The sequence below is a fragment of the Borostomias antarcticus genome (assembly GCF_949987555.1).
Source record: "Borostomias antarcticus genome assembly, chromosome: 26".
Lineage (NCBI taxonomy): Eukaryota > Metazoa > Chordata > Actinopteri > Stomiiformes > Stomiidae > Borostomias > Borostomias antarcticus.
In genome coordinates this window covers 7,513,962-7,531,785 of record NC_140259.1, presented here as the reverse complement: position 1 = coordinate 7,531,785, position 17,824 = coordinate 7,513,962, and the positions used below count along the sequence as shown (strand labels likewise).

Below are 17,824 nucleotides of genomic sequence, written 5' to 3'. Positions count from 1 at the left end.
TCGCGCTTTGCTATTTGAGCCACTTTGACCAGCGCAGATCTCATAGCAGCTCAACCCATTGGTCCCGGGCGGGGATGCGCCGGCATGAGAGAAAAGTAAATTATTTGTAGACTTAATTAGTCTGTTATATATTAGGCCTTTAGCTGATTGTGTTGTGTTAACCTTACTCATTATTTAGTGAAACGGCACATTATTACTGGTATGAAAGGTGTCTCTTCAACCTCAAAATACTCTCTCTACAAAACTATGATGTCAAGGTGATCAATCGCAAAATATAAAAAGAAGGAGGTCGCACACTGTTGCTTCAGTCAATTTATTTAGCCTATATAAATACAACATTTTTGCAATGGTTACCAATCAGCAATAGTCTTGAGAGCAAGCGGAAGCAGGAAGTGCAACCCCCCATTGGACCTAAACTAAAAAATAAGTAAAAAAGTAGCCTACAGTAGTCAGCGGTGATAGACAAATAATTTATTGATCCCATTTGAATTGTGCCATTGTAACCGAGTGAAACATGGAGTAGCTGGTAAAACTCACTCCTCAAGGAGCACTGACAGCCTCCAAGAGGGGCGTCCCTATTGGCGCAACTGTCAGCACTTCCGCCTCACAAGCAGGAGAGCCTGTCGAACACGAATTCGACTTCCACCCTGGGCAAGCCCTTAACATGGGTCGAACTGAACACAACGCACATTGGTGCCGTGACCTGGATGTCCAGTGGTGTGGAGTGAGTTTGGAGGGGTGAGTGTAACCGAGTGAACCGTGCAACAGTTGGTGAAACTGAATCGACTGCTCAAAGGAGCGCTGGCAGTCCCTCCAACAGGGAAGTCCCTATTGGTGCAGCTGTGAGTGCGTCCGTGCCCAGGGCGGGTAATCTAACCCTACCCTGGGCATGCCAAAACAGATGGGTTACACCATGACTACGATGTCTGTCAATTTAAAAGAGACGCCAGGATAATTAGGAGAAGCTGTTCTGAGGAGATCTCCGGTCGCCCCTGATTTGGGCAGGGAGATCCTCCCATCTCCTAGGCGTTAACTGTTTCTCAGCCGGTGTGGAATAATTATCTCCGCAGGTGTGAGTATTGAGTGGAAATGGTAAATGGTAAATGGACTGCACTTATATAGCGCTTTTCCACCTGAGCGGCACTCAAAGCGCTTTACAATGGCCTCACATTCACCCATTCACACACACATTCACACACCAATGGCGGTAGCTGCCATGCAAGGTGCTAACTAGCTCATGGGAGCAATTTGGGGTTAGGCGTCTTGCTCAAGGACACTTCGACATGTGGACAGTCAGAGCTGGGATTCGAACCACTGACCTTTCGAGTGTACTTATATGCCGCTTTACAATGGCCTCCCATACATACACACTTACACACCAATGGAGGTAGCTGCCATGCAAGGTGCTAGCCTGCTCACTGGGAGCAATTTTAGGTTCAGTGTCTTGCCCAAGGACACACTTCGACATGTGGGATTCAAATGGTGCTGGAATCTGTCATTGTGTCCTGTAACAGGTGGGACTCCCAGAGCACAGGCTCCTTCACTCCACACACACACACACACACACACACACACACACACACACACACACACACGCATAGGCATGCACTCACACACACACATGCACGCACACACACGCACCCACACACACACACACACACACACACTGCACCCACACACATACACACACACACACACCACACACACACACACCACACACACACACACGGCATGCACACTTACACTGTATACAGTTTTTTTATGTGTGTGTGTGTGTGTTTATTTAGCACATAAAGGAACAATGCTGGGACACACACACATATACACACATAGCCACTGGCGCCAAAATCTTCCCACAAGTGGCTGCTCTTGCTCCTGGGGTGGTCCAGTTGGCGTCCATTGCGGTCCAGTTGGCGTCGATTGTTCCCCTTCGAGGAAGATGTCCGGTTTTCCTGGAAATCAGGAACAGCGGCGTTAGAAAAATAGATGCAGTCTCCTCCACAGCAGCACGGCCATTGTCTCTGCCACGGGGGGGGGGGGAGGGAAAGGTTGAGGGGGGGGGCAGTGAGGTGGTGATGTATTTTGATTTGATAGAAGTAGGAAACAACACATCACTGATATCAGTTTGACTCTCTGCCGTCCGCAAACTCAGAGCACTTTCCGTTGCCACACACCTTCATCTGCTGCTCTACAAGAGCATACTTCAGTCCCTTCTCCTCTACAAGAGCATACTTCAGTCCCTTCTCCTCTACAAGAGCATACTTCAGCTCTTTCTCCTCTACAAGAGCATACTTCTGCCCCTTCTCCTCTACAAGAGCATATTTCAGCCCATTCTCCTCTACAAGAGCATACTTCAGCTCTTTCTCCTCTACAAGAGCATCCTTCAGCCCCTTCTCCTCTACAAGAGCATACTTCTGCCCCTTCTCCTCTACAAGAGTATACTTCTGCCCCTTCTCCTCTACAAGAGCATACTTCAGCCCCTTCTCCTCTACAAGAGCATACTTCAGCTCTTTCTCCTCTACAAGAGCATACTTCAGCCCCTTCTCCTCTACAAGAGCATCTGCCCCTGTGCCCCACCAACTGTGAACCTACTGTACTGTACTGTATGTGCGTCTAGTGTATTAATTAACCAGGAAGTAATGTTTTTCCCAAGAGACATTTAAGTCCTCCAGTCCTCCCCAACAAACTCCTAGCGATGGGTGTGCTCGCTATGTTGTGAGCCTCTATGTGTGATCCTGGCTAGACCCAGGGAAAGCAGGCGGGGGACAGTCAGGGTCAGTATAGTCTGCAGGCTTTAAAAGTCATCTTTATTGGATCAACACAAGATTCCCAACACATATCCAAGCAGGAGGGCTTCCACCACAGACAGTCGTGGAGGGGTTGCCTGGCAAGCAAATGTGAATGAGTCTGGAACCTCTCAGTCCACATCATTGTGCACAGGCTAAAATGCCTCTGGATGCAGATAAGATCTAACCAATCAGAGCAATGAAACGTGGTTGTCCACTGGTCCCCATCTTTTTGGCGACCAGTGGGGCCAGTTGATAAATTAAAGGGATCCACATTTGCAAAACTGACTTTTTCATTGTTTTGCATGTACATTTGAGTCTCTGATGGGCATTGAGAGTTTAACATGTTTTTTGAATGATTTTTCAAGGTGCCCACCCACATCCATTGTATGACCAAAATGGTGGTAGAGCAATTATCAGACTTTCTCAAAAGTGCTAGTTTTGTCAACGTTTTGATCCGAACCATTCTATATGATCATAAGTAACCTTAAAACAGGGCTAAACATGCATTTTCCCTTTACATTGTTGAAAATGAGCATAATAGGGCTCCTTTAAACTGTTACAAAATCCTGTAGTAGTACGGCAAACACATCTTTATTATCCATTTGTGCCCGAGTAAAATCTCATACTTTCTCCTTTGAAAGGGCTAATTTACTGGTAGTTGGGATCAGATTCTCTCACTGGATTCCAAGGATGACTCAACACTCTCCCATGTTTGCACAATCCAGGGGGGATATTCCACGAAATGAACCCCCGCTCAGAGAAAGTTAGGAACATTACATGTTTGTTTTCTGGGTGTGGCCTGCCGTGTCTGTGTGTTACATAACTTGTTTTTGTCTGTAGAGGTACAGTAGCGGGGTGACGTCGGGGTGACTAACAACGTCCAGCCTATCGGCCCCCTGCAGGTCAGCTGGGGGCGTCGGCTCAGCCACAACCACCGCCCGCGTCTCCGCTTGCCCTCTGAGGCGCGGGGTCAACATTCACACACAAGCACACACACACACACACACACACACACACACACACACACACACACACACACACACACAGTGATCGTTTATGCAGCTATGCTTTTGCTTTACTGGGTGCTCTGTGACCCTCCATCGCCCCTCTCTCCTCTTTAGGGGCGATCACACCTGGAAAAGACACTTCAAAGACGCTTGAACGCTTGAACCGCCTGGGCCAAACGACCATGACGAAATGGCGCTTCTCGCGTCTGACGCTCAAAAAGTTGAAAATAGTACCCTGTGTTGTTGTAGGCCTATCGCCGGTATGGATACTTTCTGTCTGCCCGGGGAGATTGTTACCTAAAGGCCTCCTGCTTCTTTTATTGTTGTGTAAATTATGCTACCCTTTGGCAGGGAATGCCACGCCCCCCACTGCACCAAGACAAACACAACATTTTCATGGTGGAAATTAATTTGTGGATATTATTGACTGAAACACCGTTATGAGCTCTGGCAGGAATTCAGTTGCGGAACAGCTTCAGGTCCAGATTCATTGCTGTGATACGATGTAGCATCCTTCCTTTGATGAGGTCATGCCTGGTTCTCTTATTACCTTGGCAGACTAGCCTACTGTAATTATTACTCGCAAGTCACAAACCCCATATTAGCTTCATGACGTGAATTGGAGACAAAGATCCCATCATTGATATGTTAGACTTGTTATTACATCTTCATGATCCTGTCATTGATATGATAGACTTGTTATTACATATTATGTTCATGATCCTGTCATTGATATGGTAGACTTGTTATTACATATGATCTTCATGATCTTGTCATTGATATGGTAGACTTGTTATTACATATTATCTTCATGATCTTGTCATTGATATGGTAGACTTGTTATCATTACCTGATGAAGACCAACTTTGGGTCAACTTTGAGCAGTAGATGTTATGCAGACCTTCCTATCCTTGAACTGTTAATTTTTGGACTTGCACCAGCACTAAAATGATGTACAGAACCTTTAACCTTTTTCATGAACCAGTAGACTTATTAAGTATTAGCTTCATGACCCTGTCATTGATGTGTTCCCAGAGACTTTCCCTGTCCAACGTGTTTCCTGTCTAATGCTGGATTGTTGAGCGTCTCTCCCCATTCCCATCTCTTTGTCCAGAGACATGTTTGGAACCATCATAGTCCAGGACTCATAGAAAACAACAGCACAGATGACCAGAGCATTCCATGGATTCACTTTATTTCAGTATCATGGGTTTTTTGTGTTTGTTTTTTTCAAATATATATATTTTTTTACAGTGGACTGCATTTCAGTTAATCAAAGTCACTCAGCATCTGGGATGGAGTCCGATTTGATCAGCTCCACCAGAAAGCCACACGTGCAAAACAAAATGCTTCATCTATAAAACCAGATACCAATGGAAACCTGCCCAAATATATTACAGCTTAATATACAAACTATATACAGACATGTTTAATAAATAGAATAGGAGATATTCTTAAGATGTATGGCTATTATGTAGGGCTGTCCACAGGTCACTGGAGAAGGCTTTACATTAAACATATTTTCACTATTTTTATTTTGTTGTTTTTTACGTTAAGGGCTTTCTTGACCAATACGCAATGAGATGGTGACACATGACATCATTGACCTATACAGGAAGTCTCAGAGATACATCAAGCAATCCGAATTTCAGAACATGACTCCAGTTCTTCCAAGGTAGGGGAATGCAATTCAAATCTAACCCAAACAAAAAAATGACATTCAGTTTTGACTTTCAAAAATGTTCCAACCAGACTGCAGGGGACAGATGACCCCTTAAAGTGACCAGTGCCGACCACAATAACCAAACGCAAACAAAGAACAAGTACAAGTTTGTTAGGAGATCTACACATTATCAAATCAAATATATATACTTGTAATACTGATTGAAAAAAGCTATTTACATGGATACTGTGGCGATACTTGATTAAGTGACACCATCTTTGGTCCCCATGGTGATATAGTACGTAGTTAGTGGTTTGACAACATTTGCGCTGTTAGCCATGATTCTTTTAGCGTGAATATAGAGAAATGTGCCCAATAAGCCTGTAGAGAGGCAGAAGCTATGCCGATCACTCTGATCTCTCAAACGATTGATCAAGCTCACACAGGCAAAAAACACTCAGAGAAGGGAAAACAAATCTAGATTAATAAAAAATAAAAAAGGTGTACAGGTAGAGAATGAATGAATCAAAATGATAAGTAACAATAGCGATGTTGGCGCTTGATTGGGCTGACAGTTGCGACATGTTCTGTGAATATGGGCTGATTGAACCAATGAATGGGTTGGATGAGTGAATGAAAGACAAAGCACAAACGCAGATGCGCAGCAGGGCGGCTGAGGTGGTGCAGGCTGTACTTGGTGGTGAGGAAGAGGAGGAGGAGATACAGGATGAAGGATAGCAGCACACAGGTCAGGTCATAAGCGAGTCCTCTATCCTCTCTAATTCTCCAGCAAAGCTCTCCTAGCACGTCCTGTCCAGCTTTGGCTATGAGGGGGGCAGTGTTCTGGCGCTGCTTCTTCACGCATCATTCTCCTTGAAAAGACTTCCCTGCATCTTCAGCCGGTGGAAACTGGAGAGAGAGAGAGAGAGAGAGGGAGAGAGAGAGAGAGAGAGAGAGAGAGAGAGAGAGAGGGAGATGGTCAACGGCACAAATACTGATGAGTCCTGACCAAGGTTATAATAGTTTTGCTTTTTTCATTAGTTTTTATTTTTATATCGTTTTAACTTATTGTTATCAATTTCAGTTTAGTTTTGATTAGTTTTAAAGCAGGTTTGCTAGTTTAGTTTATTTTTTATTTTTTGAAAATGCTTAGTTTTAGTCTATTTTTATTAGTTTCAGTATTAGTTTTAGTTTTTCTTTTCTTCTGCGCTAGCCTGGTGAGACCATCCTGATCTTGTGAGCTCACGTTGTTTCACTCTGTGTGAAACAAACCATCTGGTGCATGTCAGGTTACTCCTGCGCAGGGGCACAGCTAAAGACAAAATGGAGGATAGATTTCATATCCACCCAAAATACTAGGCTTATGTATGAAATGAAAAAGACTAAAACTAAGGACATTTTCTCTATAATTTCAGTTTATTTTAGTTAGTTTTGTAAACACACAATGCAGTTTTAGTTAGTTATCATTTTTTTTGTAAAGTCTAGTTTTTATTTTTATTTCAGTTAACTAAAATGTTTTTTCACACCTAGTTTTTGTTTTTTAGTTCGTTTTCGTTAACTATAATAACCATGGTCCTGACAACATGCACATCAAGTTCCTGGCTCTCACCTCTTCTCCTTCTTCTGCCTGAGGTTCTCCTCTTTAGACTTGACGAAGACAGTGTCCTCTCCCCCTCTCGTGAGGTAGGCAAACTCTCCCTCCTTAGCACTGAAGACCACCCTGGAGACGCACAGAGAGACAGTCAGACACACGCCTCCTCTCTCAGGCACTACGGCCCAAACCCAAATTGTGACTTTGCCAACTTGAGTCTTTCCAGAAGATTCAACATGTTGAATCTTGAGAACTGCATTTTTAGAACTTTCAAAGTTCGAAATTTAGCGGCAATCAAATTTCGTTTGCTGTCTGGTCTGGTATCTGAATCCAAGTTAACAGTCGGTCGCCCTCTGGAAATATTGATCTGCTGTCAATTGTCATCAGCAGCCAGGAATAAACCTGGTCTCCTACGGAAACTATGTAGGTGATCTAGTACTATACATACTGTAGGGTACAGTACGAATATTATTTATTTAGGCAATAAGTCGCTTAGACAGAGATCTCTTTTTCATGGGAGCCCTACTTACAAAACACCAAAAATTGAATTTTAACCGAATTGAATAATTGAACTGAATCAAACTAAAGGACTCCCTTGGACTGGGTCTCTCCAGCCTTGAACTGAATCAAACTGAATCAAACTGACTCACTTGGACTGGGTCTCTCCAGCCTTGAACTGAATCAAACTGAATCAAACTGACTCACTTGGACTGGGTCTCTCCAGCCTTGAACTGAATCAAACTGAATCAAACTGACTCACTTGGACTTGGTCTCTCCAGCCTTGAACTGAATCAAACTGAATCAAACTGACTCACTTGGACTGGGTCTCTCCAGCCTTGAACTGAATCAAACTGAATCAAACTGACTCACTTGGACTGGGTCTCTCCAGCCTTGAACTGAATCAAACTGAATCAAACTGAATCAAACTGACTCACTTGGACTGGGTCTCTCCAGCCTTGAACTGAATCAAACTGAATCAAACTGACTCACTTGGACTGGGTCTCTCCAGCCTTGAACTGAATCAAACTGAATCAAACTGAATCAAACTGAATCAAACTGACTCACTTGGACTGGGTCTCTCCAGCCTTGAACTGAATCAAACTGAATCAAACTGAATCAAACTGACTCACTTGGACTGGGTCTCTCCAGCCTTGACGCGCAGCTTGCGGATGTGGAAGCAGTTGCTGCCCCACCAGTCCGACCAGCTCAGTAAGGCGTCCTTCTCCCAGCGCAGCTTCAGGATCATCAGCTCGCCGATGTCCACGTCGGTGGTCAGCAGGAAGGACATGGTGGTGTTCCCCTTCAGGACAGGCCTGTAGGAGCAGGGGTCAGAGGTCAGGTCATGGACTGTATATACTGTAGTGTGTGTGTGTGTGTGTGTGTGTGTCTCCCTGTGTGATAACAATTATAATAATAATAATAATAATAATAATAATAATAATAATAATAATAATAATAATAATAATAATAATAATGTATGAGTGTTGGTGTCTGTATCGGTGGTGTATGTGTTGGTGTGTGTGTGTGTGGTGTGTGTGTTGGTGTATTTGTGTGGTTTCTGTATGTGTGGTATCAGTGTTGGCGTGTGTGTTGGTGTGTGTGTGGTATCTCTATGTGGTGTGTGTGTGTGTGTTGGTGGCAGTACATACACGGTGAGAGGGATGTCCTCCTTCTCTCCATTAGTTCCATACAGAGACACTTTGAGCGGCTGCTCGCTGAAGCTCAGCTTGTCCTTGCTGAAGACATGCACCTTGACCTGGTAATGGAAAACTGGGAGGGGAGGGAGGTGGGGGGAGGGTGTTTAGAAGCAATAAATAGTCCCATAGACACAGATGAGGCCTCTGGCAGTCTCAGTGTGTGTGTGTGTGTGTGTGTGTGTGTGTCACACCCAGTTTGTGGGCACATCTGAAGCATGTCCAGACCTATCCCTAAGCCTGTTGTTTGGAGGTTGTAGTGACATGTTGTCACTGACATCCAACCTTCAGCCCCACCCCCCAAAAAAACTCATCCTCAGAAATCATCCCCACACGCCTGGTCAACTCACCGCCAGGGATGAAAACATGTGTTTAACAGCCCTGCAGTGGAGAGAGTATCCGTAACACACCTCCGTAAGCTAAGCTACCACGTGCGTTGGTGTAAGGTCACCTAACCCCCACCCCCCTCCCCCATGGAACTGAAATACTTCCCTTCTCATGTGATCAGGTTCTGGGAGCCGGGGTTTCTCTCTCGCCTGGCCTGTTGTGGTGCGTGTGCGATGCATTTTTTCGGATTATTGAGCGGTCGGGGTAATGGGGTGTCGGAACAATGGGCAGTCCCCGCGTGGGCATGTGTGTGTGTGTGTGTGTGTGTGTGTGAGAGAGAGAGAGGCCTACTGTACTACTGTAACTCTGGAAATAAACCAAGCTGACGGTGCTCAAGATAAAAGTCACCCTGACTCAGAAGTGCCCCCCCCCCCCCACACAAACATGCCCAAGGAAGAGTGAACACACCAAGCACGCAGTCGGCTCCTCATTTGCACTTTTTTTTCCGGCCGCGTGTGAGGTCTTTTTCGTGTTTAGGATTTATGACATGGGTCAAGGGCTGCATGTTGTGCCTTCTTGTGAATACACACCCTCTCAATGGCCTGGCTTGTTATGTTGTCTTTGTAAATCAACATAAGCACTTCATGTCTAGCCTAGGCTCACGAAGTCAGACCTTTCTCCACACCTCGTTTCGAGCTGTTATAGCGCTGGAGAAGGGTCTGGCTGTACCCCATTATCACTCTGAGATGGGGGGAGTGGGGGGTGGGTGCTGTATTTCTTTAAACCAATCACAATCACAGTGGGGGAAATCCCTATGTGAATAACGATATATACCTCCGCCCTGGCAGGCAAACATAAAAGATCTGCTAAATAACCTAATTGCAATATAGTCCAAATTTGAATCCATGTCATTGTCTCCCCTTCCTCCTACTCACCTTTGTAGGGCATGGCGTTGCGGGTCTTCAGGTACATCTTGGCGGAGCGCGGCATGCGGACCTTGTTGACGCTATAACCCATCTTGTTGCAGCGGTTCTTCCGGCAGCTGAGGCAGAGGCCCTGGTTGAAGGCGTCCTTGTTGGAGCAGCGATAGGCCAGGCTCTGCTGCTCGGCGTGGACCAGAGAGTCGATGAACAGGTGGATGGAGCGCTCGTGGGAACACTTGACGATCTGGTCCATGTCTGGGGGAACGGGAGATGGGCAGATATGAAACTGGGCAAAGAGGACTGGTTTCCCTTACATCAAGACTGGGTCTGGGCCCCTGTGTCATTGTCTAACACGCTCCATACTGTAGCATGCTGTAGCCCACTAGCGCTTCTCAACACCTCGGTTTGAAGGACTTTAATCTGTGCCTGTGCACTTCCCAACAACCCTAGGTGTTGAGGTCATCGTACCCTAACCTAACCGTAACCCCACCCCTACCCCTAACCTAGCTGGATCGGGGTGCTATGTCTACAGAGTAACAGATTTGGGAAGGACTGGAACATTTTATGGTGGTCAAGAACCCGTTGAATTCGCTTATACTACAAGTTCTACAACAACAAGTTCTCGCCTCTTAAAAATGTGTTGCAATGTAATAACAATAGGCTTTTTGTTTAAGTAGAGAAGAAAAGCTGGTTTACAAGATGGTGGATGGATACTACTGAAGCAGAGTACATAAGAGTGTAGTAGAGATCAGAGTAGAGCAGAGCCGATCAGAGTATAGTATAGCATAGCGGAGAGCGTACTCTGGAAGCCGGTGGTGGCGATCATGAGCATGGTGTTCTGGAGGTCACACCCCGGCTGGAAGGTGCCTCCGTTGGGGTAGATGTCCACGTGGCCCACGGGCCTCTGGATCCCGATGCTGCGGTCGGGGGAGCCCCGCGTGTTGGTGTGGATCACATCCACGAACTGGGCATCGTCTGGGGACAGCGTGCTCTGGGAGTCAGCGTACTCAAAACTGGGGCCCGCTGGATCCAGGCCTGGATGAGGGAGGGAGGGAGGGAGGGCGAGGGAGATTACAGATCAGCTGCTGTGGTCCTACAGTATAACACAATAGCTCCATGAGAGCATGGAGGTTGTGTGAAAGCTTCTTAGTCTGTGAGTCAGGACTCCCGAGCAGCAGTCTGGTGATTATGGCTTGGCTCTGCTTGGCCTGCTGCTTGCTAGGCCCTTGTCAGCACACATGCCTTTCTTCTAAGCATGCCACAGATAATTCAGAACTGTTCTCACTTGATCACAGGAGGAGCAGTGAGGCATGCAGCCCTGTCTTGAAATGTCTTTGATCACTGCAAGATGTGGTAGTGTGGTAGTATGTGTACAACGATAGCAAAGCCATGCATATTAGAAGGTTTGTGTACATGCATCTGTCGTGTATTTCGTGAATGTTGCTCACCTGTGATCCTGGAGACCTTGTGGTCAGTGAGGGCTCCAGCGATGCCGGCCACGTGAGCGCCCAGACTGTAGCCCAGGAGGTGCAGCTTCTCCCAGGGGAACTGGAGCTCTTTCTGCGGGGGGGCGGGGTGGAGGAAATATCACTCTGAGGCCAAATACTTGAACAGTCACAGCTGTACCCCATACCAGTAACAAGATGGTAACGCACTGTTACTGGAGGTCCTGTTTCCTGGACACAGATTAAGGGAAATCCTGGTCGAGATCCCAAAAATGAATTCTTATCCCGGTCCAGATAACTAGCTGATCAGTGAAACTCTACATCTCATGCTGCTGGTCAGTGTTCATAAGAGGATGTGCTACCTGAGCCCTGCATGTCGTCTCAATCAGTGACCTCGCAACCTGGCTGGATGACATCAGAACCAGCAGGACCGTCCGGAGATGACATCACCAGTTACACTACTGACGGAGGTGGCGATTCTGAAGGGAATCAAACACACCTAAGATACTCTCCTCCTTGCCTCTCCCCCTCACGTCCTCTCCTAATCTCCTATCCTCACCTCCTCTCCTCACTTCCTCTCCTCCTAACCTGCTCTTCTAACCACCGCTGTTCTCTTTCCCAGTCCGACTGGGAACATACGTGTGTGTTCTGAGTTGTACCAGTCTCTCTGTCATTGTTTTCTTTAGCTGATGGGAAATCTACTGTTGTGGCCTTCTCATCTCTAGAGTACAGCCATTGGCCAATGTGTGGTTAGAAGGCGGGACCCACCTGGATCCAGTTGACAAACTTGGCCACGTCTCTCCCCACCAGCTTGGTGTAAGCGGCGGAGGTGGTGTAATGCTGCTGGGCCCGGGTCAGCCAGTCCACCACGATCACGTTGGCACTGGGCTCTCTCTGGTACAGTGCCGACACTAGCTTGGGCACCCAGCTCTCAAAGAGCCCTGTGATCTACACACGCACACACACACACACACGCACACACACACACACACACACACACAAAGAACCAAGGTTAGGTCATCCTCTGACCTGATTCGCTCAGAGCCACTTCATTGTCTGGTCAGTGCTGTGATTGAAAGCCAGCCAAGTGTTGCCCCACGCTTGTTTAGAGGACATTATGGGATGGCGGTCAGGTTACTCAACATGAAAGGGTATATTTGCTGAATGTAATTCTGGGAGGTTGATTGTGGCGATAAGGACAGAACAGAACAAAAGTGATCCCAGCGTAACCAGGACTTCAGAAAACTCAACCCAGTTGATGACGTGCCAAGTGTCGACACGAACTAAAATATTTACACAATGGCTCGTTCGACTGACTGTAACTCACCGTCCAACCGTGGATTATGACAAAGGTTTGTGCCCCAGGGTTGAATTCACACTCTGCGATGGTGCTTGGTTGGCCAGGCACTAGGTAGCACATGTCATCGTCGGGAATGTCGGCGGTGCGGCGGGAGAATTTGGACACGATGTCGGAGTAGTCGGAGATCCAGTCCGGGGTGGTAGAGAGGAGGGCGGGGCTCCCTGTGGTGTTACCTGGACACACAGAGGGGCAGACGACGATGACGTCAGACCGTCTGGTTCGTGATTGGAGTTATTAGATGCAAATTAGAGGATAGTGGATTAGAGGAGGTATGAATTTGTGCTTACATTCACAGGGAGAGAAAGAGAGAGAGAGAGAGGGAGAGAAAGAAAGAAAGAAAGAAAGAAAGAAAGAAAGAAAGAAAGAAAGAAAGAAAGAAAGAAAGAAAGAAAGAAAGAAAGAAAGAAAGAAAGAACAGGAACCATTAATGCGATCCCTTATTTCATTTCATTTATACTCGTAAAGCACTGAGGTTTCTCTCATTTAGTGTTGATAAGTTCACACAAATACACAAATAACAGAACAAATACAATAATAATCATCATCATCATCATCACAATCATCATAATAATCATAATAATCATAATAATCATAATAATCATAATAATTAAAAACATTTACAGGTCGAAGAACAAATGTCAAGAGCCATGGATTTAAACTCTGCAACTGAAGGAAATACCTCAAGCTTTAAAGTCTGTTGTAAAGTATTCCAAGTATAAGGAGCAACATGGAAAAAAGCTGCTCTACCAACTTCAGAATGCACACGAGGAACCCTTAAAACAAGACGATCATTTGATCGGGTCTGGTACAGCAGGTACAAAGGCTCCAGTCCAACAGAGACGAGATGTATGCTGGAAGTTTACTTATGATTCAACTGAAGTCTTGATGGGATTATGCACTGATGGATGATAATGATCTAAGGGTGTCAATGCACCCTAAACAAGACTAGACAACATAACTGTATACTGTACTGTATCTGTACTACGTGCAAACCTTAATATCCCCTAATACTCATTCAATACATGTTTTGCAGAACATTTCCACAACTCCAGCAAAAATCACATTTGAATAAGCAACTCAAATATAAAGTGCATTTTCTATTGAATGTTTCCAATTAATACCAATTAATTTAATCATCTAGACATATTATCTACTAGACAAGGGAAGGCAAAACATACACAGGCACTCACAACATCTTCAAGGAAGGTGATAGCAAAAATATGACCAAAGAACTCAATCAATATATCATGATATAATTTATTTACTGTAAGCCACCATGGAGCAGGTGAATGTCGCCCCCTTTTGACTCACTTGCACTTTACCAAGTAAAGTTTCATTCATGAATAGAGTTTTCACCATAATATCCTGTATTACATTCCATTCATTCTAATAATATCAGCCACAATATCGGGAAAAAATATAATTCCAACGAGTAAGATACATTTGGCTTGCATATTTCAATGAATTATAAACCTGATTTTTAAAACAATAATCACGAAGCAAACATCAAACAAACTATAAAAAGTAAAAATAACTAAACTTTTATTCTAAATTGTTGCATGAGCAATATCTTTTATTCATGGTTAAAGACATTGTTAAAGTTGGGCACACAGATTCGTGGCGTGGAGTTCGACTCCATCCACAAAGCTTTATCTGGGTTACTCTCGGTCACTGAGCGGGCTGCGTCAATTATGCCCCATCCTGTTAACTCTGGTGTTTACTTTATGAGACCAATCCTACATTCTTGAGTCCATCTACCTACTGAGTTCAAGTTCTTGCAATAAACTTCAGAATACTCACCAAAAGATGTTGGATCAGGAGTGGGAATGAATGAAAGGATAGCACTGATTTTTGCCAAAATTATCCAGACGGTGAGCAAATATATATTTTCCTTTCCCATATTACTGTTGAATTTGGAGGTTTAGAGTCCCGAATGTCCTTTAATTTGGGTTGAACCGTAGTATGTCCAATCAAACAGGTCACGTTAAGGCAAGCTCCGTCCAGAGAGAGTGCTCTAGGTGTAGTAGAGGCTAAAGTTTCGATGAACTCTACCAACAAATGCCTCTCCAATTTATTTTTATGAGGCGCTCATTTCAATAACCATACACCATTGGTCTGCAGCGAGTGGGATGGGCTTGAACAACTTCCAAACTTAGAATTAGCCAACCTCGGTACGGGAATCATTCACAACTCTGCCTGTCCACGGGAAAGAGAGAGGGGGGGCAGATGTAGGAGCTGCGCTCCGTCTAGTTCTCTAATATAGCCTAAGAGTACAGCATCTACCCTCTGTTTAATCTAGCCAGTGTTGCACAATATTTTAAAACAAATAGGCTACATGTTCTCTTTTGTGCGGACAATTTCAACACTAGGAAATTCGTTTTCCCATTTTATCAAATGATATTTCCCTGACAAAAGCATGTTATTATAATAAAGATCGCGCTTCTTTTGAGAGCAATTCCTTGGCTAATGTTTGACCACTTACAGGGAGGGGGGTTTGAGATGGACAACTATAACAGCCGGGTAAAGAATTAGAATAATCTGGATGCATTAAGATAAAAGAGTCAGTGATTGTATCGTATAACATAGAAACTTTCATTCTATATTGCCTATTCGTCACCACCATACTGTATTAGCAACAGTGATTGATTTGAGGTTTTTAAACCGGCGTGGGCGGATTTGCAGTCTTGTAGGAAACTCGCTTGAGGGGCCACGGAGCGCTACATCGAGGGTCTGGACTGGACTGGGATAGTGGATACTAGACCAAGGTCTTGCAGCAGAGTGTCGATGGGTGTGTTGACCAGCCCCTTCGCTCATTGGTCGGTCTATTTTTCCGATGGATTTGAAGGTCGATTGACTAACAATGATACCACGGGACCGTGTCCCAAGGGCCCTTGTCTCTTCCAACGTGTGGGAATGTCACAGAGACATACCGAACATTACATTCATACTTTGACTTGGTCACAGAAATTGTCGTGCTATCTCCACATTTCTCCAATAAAGAGGTAATTCAACAGATGAAAAACATATGTTTACAGCACAATTCACATTTTGTGATGACAACTTAACAGTTTCAGAGCTTTGGGAAGTTAATGTCTGTCTCGCGTGTCATTGTGCATTTTATGACTAAAGCATGAAACTTTCAGCATATGATCTATACACCCCAAGGATTAATTTCAGAAGTAGAACCACTTCAGGAGGGACCTTTTACGGCAGCCATTTTCCAAAATGGCCGTCAAAATGGTGGGCGCTTCAGTCTATTTTGACTGCAGGGGGCATATATAGTGGTGCTGTGGTGATACAAGCATGAAAATTGGGATGAGCTGTCTCCATGGGTCACTTAACAAGAAGCCACTTGAAATTTCAAGATGACAACCATTTTTCAAGATGGCCGCCACCTTAGTGGAGCAGTTATAGTGCTCATATAATAATAATCATAATCTGTCAAAACAAAATGTCTTTTAAACGTACATCATATTAAATGTACATCATGAGAGCATGCATCACATGTACAGTGTTGGTGTGGAGGCGTCTGTGCTGCTACCCATCATGCACCTGTGGTGCCCTGGAGCTAGAGGGGGGTTAAAAACAGGTGACTGTACGTACTGTAACATGTGACCTCAAGGGGACCGGGAGGTGAACTTCTGCTGGGGAAAGATCAACATCCCTGTACTTTGGAATATCCACAGTATTCGGATCGGAATGTTCTCTCTAGTTTATTCAGAGAAGTTTCTAGTCATTCATGGAATTCTCATGAGGTAGTCAAGCTTTAAACACATCATCCACTGTCATTCATTGATCTAGCTGTCATCCATATTGAGTAGAGTACAGATCCTAAAAGTGACAGATCATCAGGTAGCTGTTAATTTCCCACGGCTCTCATTTCACAATCGGTCAAAAAGCAGCCTAAAATGCAACCGTTTATTTCCCAGTGGTAATCAGCCGCCTTTCTCTAAATATAGCCTAAGCGTCTCTTTTAATTTGTCCCGGCGTTAAGCCTGACACAGTGAAGGGAGGTGATGCTGTGGTAGACCCGTCTCGGCCCTGTGGTTCGGCAGTAGAGACCACACCTCGTCTGGGTCAGGCTGCTCCTGACCACAGCGCAGGCAGCTGGCTCATTAGAGGAGCTCAGCTCCACCTCACACAACCCCCCACTCTGTGGTCATCGCCCTGGCCTCAGGGAGGCCTGCTTTGATGGCAGATAAGGCAGAAATGTGAGACCTCACTGCTAACACGCCCGTCTATTCTCCTGCGCTGTAGAGACCTCACTGGTAGTAGTAGTAGTGGTTCTGATCACATCAGGGGTTTCTAATTGACGTAGAAGGCATGGAAAACCCTTCACAAAGTAACAATCCAGACTAGAATACACATTTATAACAGATACAAGATGTACAGAAATACAAATGTCTAAGTATAAGGTGTGCAAGAGTTAACTGCTAACAGAAAAAGCTAAGACGGACAGACGGACGGACAGACGGACAGACGGACGGACAGACGGACAGACGGACAGACGGACGGACAGACGGACGGACGGACGGACGGACGGACAGACGGACAGACAAACAGACAGACAGACAGACAGACAGACAGACAGACAGACGGACGGACGGACAGACAGACAGACAGACAGACAGACAGACAGACAGACAGACGGACAGACAGACAGACAGACGGACAGACGGATAGATAAACAGACAGACGGACAGACAGACAGACAGACAGACAGACAGACAGACAGACAGACAGACGGACACACAGACAAAGGTGTGTTGGCCTGTATACAGTTTGATATCTACAGTTCAGCGTAATTTTGTTCCACTGTGAACTTGCCACTGCCGCGGGCTAGATAGACTTAGATTTCCTGTCAAGGATGGAATGTCTTTATTCCACTGCCCTTGTTGCTTTATTATTCCAGAAATGCAATAGCCTCGTGAGACCATCCTGATCTAGCAAGCTCACATTCAGTTTCTTCCCTCAGATCAGTCTGGCCTTCCCCGTATCTACAACAATTATTGTGGGTAGGAGTAC

At 45.3% G+C, this 17,824-nt stretch overlaps 1 protein-coding gene across 1 annotated transcript; it reads right to left on the bottom strand.

The window, feature by feature from the left end:
• Positions 1 to 4,983: 4,983 nt before the first annotated feature.
• On the bottom strand, positions 4,984 to 14,835 carry lpla (lipoprotein lipase a). Its single transcript, XM_084459152.1, has 10 exons — positions 14,600 to 14,835; positions 12,767 to 12,972; positions 12,208 to 12,387; positions 11,443 to 11,554; positions 10,796 to 11,029; positions 10,007 to 10,249; positions 8,700 to 8,820; positions 8,181 to 8,363; positions 7,069 to 7,179; positions 4,984 to 6,368 (listed from the first exon to the last, which is right to left on the bottom strand). Exons 1-10 carry the CDS (start codon positions 14,697 to 14,699, stop codon positions 6,317 to 6,319), a joined length of 1,542 nt encoding a protein of 513 aa, XP_084315278.1. The 5' UTR covers positions 14,700 to 14,835; the 3' UTR covers positions 4,984 to 6,316.
• Between the last annotated feature and the right edge of the window lie 2,989 nt (positions 14,836 to 17,824).

Bases quoted from the DNA above. Each gene is read 5' to 3' on its own strand.
- lpla (XM_084459152.1), bottom strand. From the start codon at position 14,699: ATGGGAAAGGAAAATATATATTTGCTCACCGTCTGGATAATTTTGGCA. The intron at 12,388-12,766 runs GTGAGTTACAGT...GTGCGTGTGTAG, and splicing joins TCATAATCCACGGTTGGACG to ATCACAGGGCTCTTTGAGAG. The intron at 8,821-10,006 runs GTGAGTAGGAGG...CTCCCCTCCCAG, and splicing joins CAACGCCATGCCCTACAAAG to TTTTCCATTACCAGGTCAAG.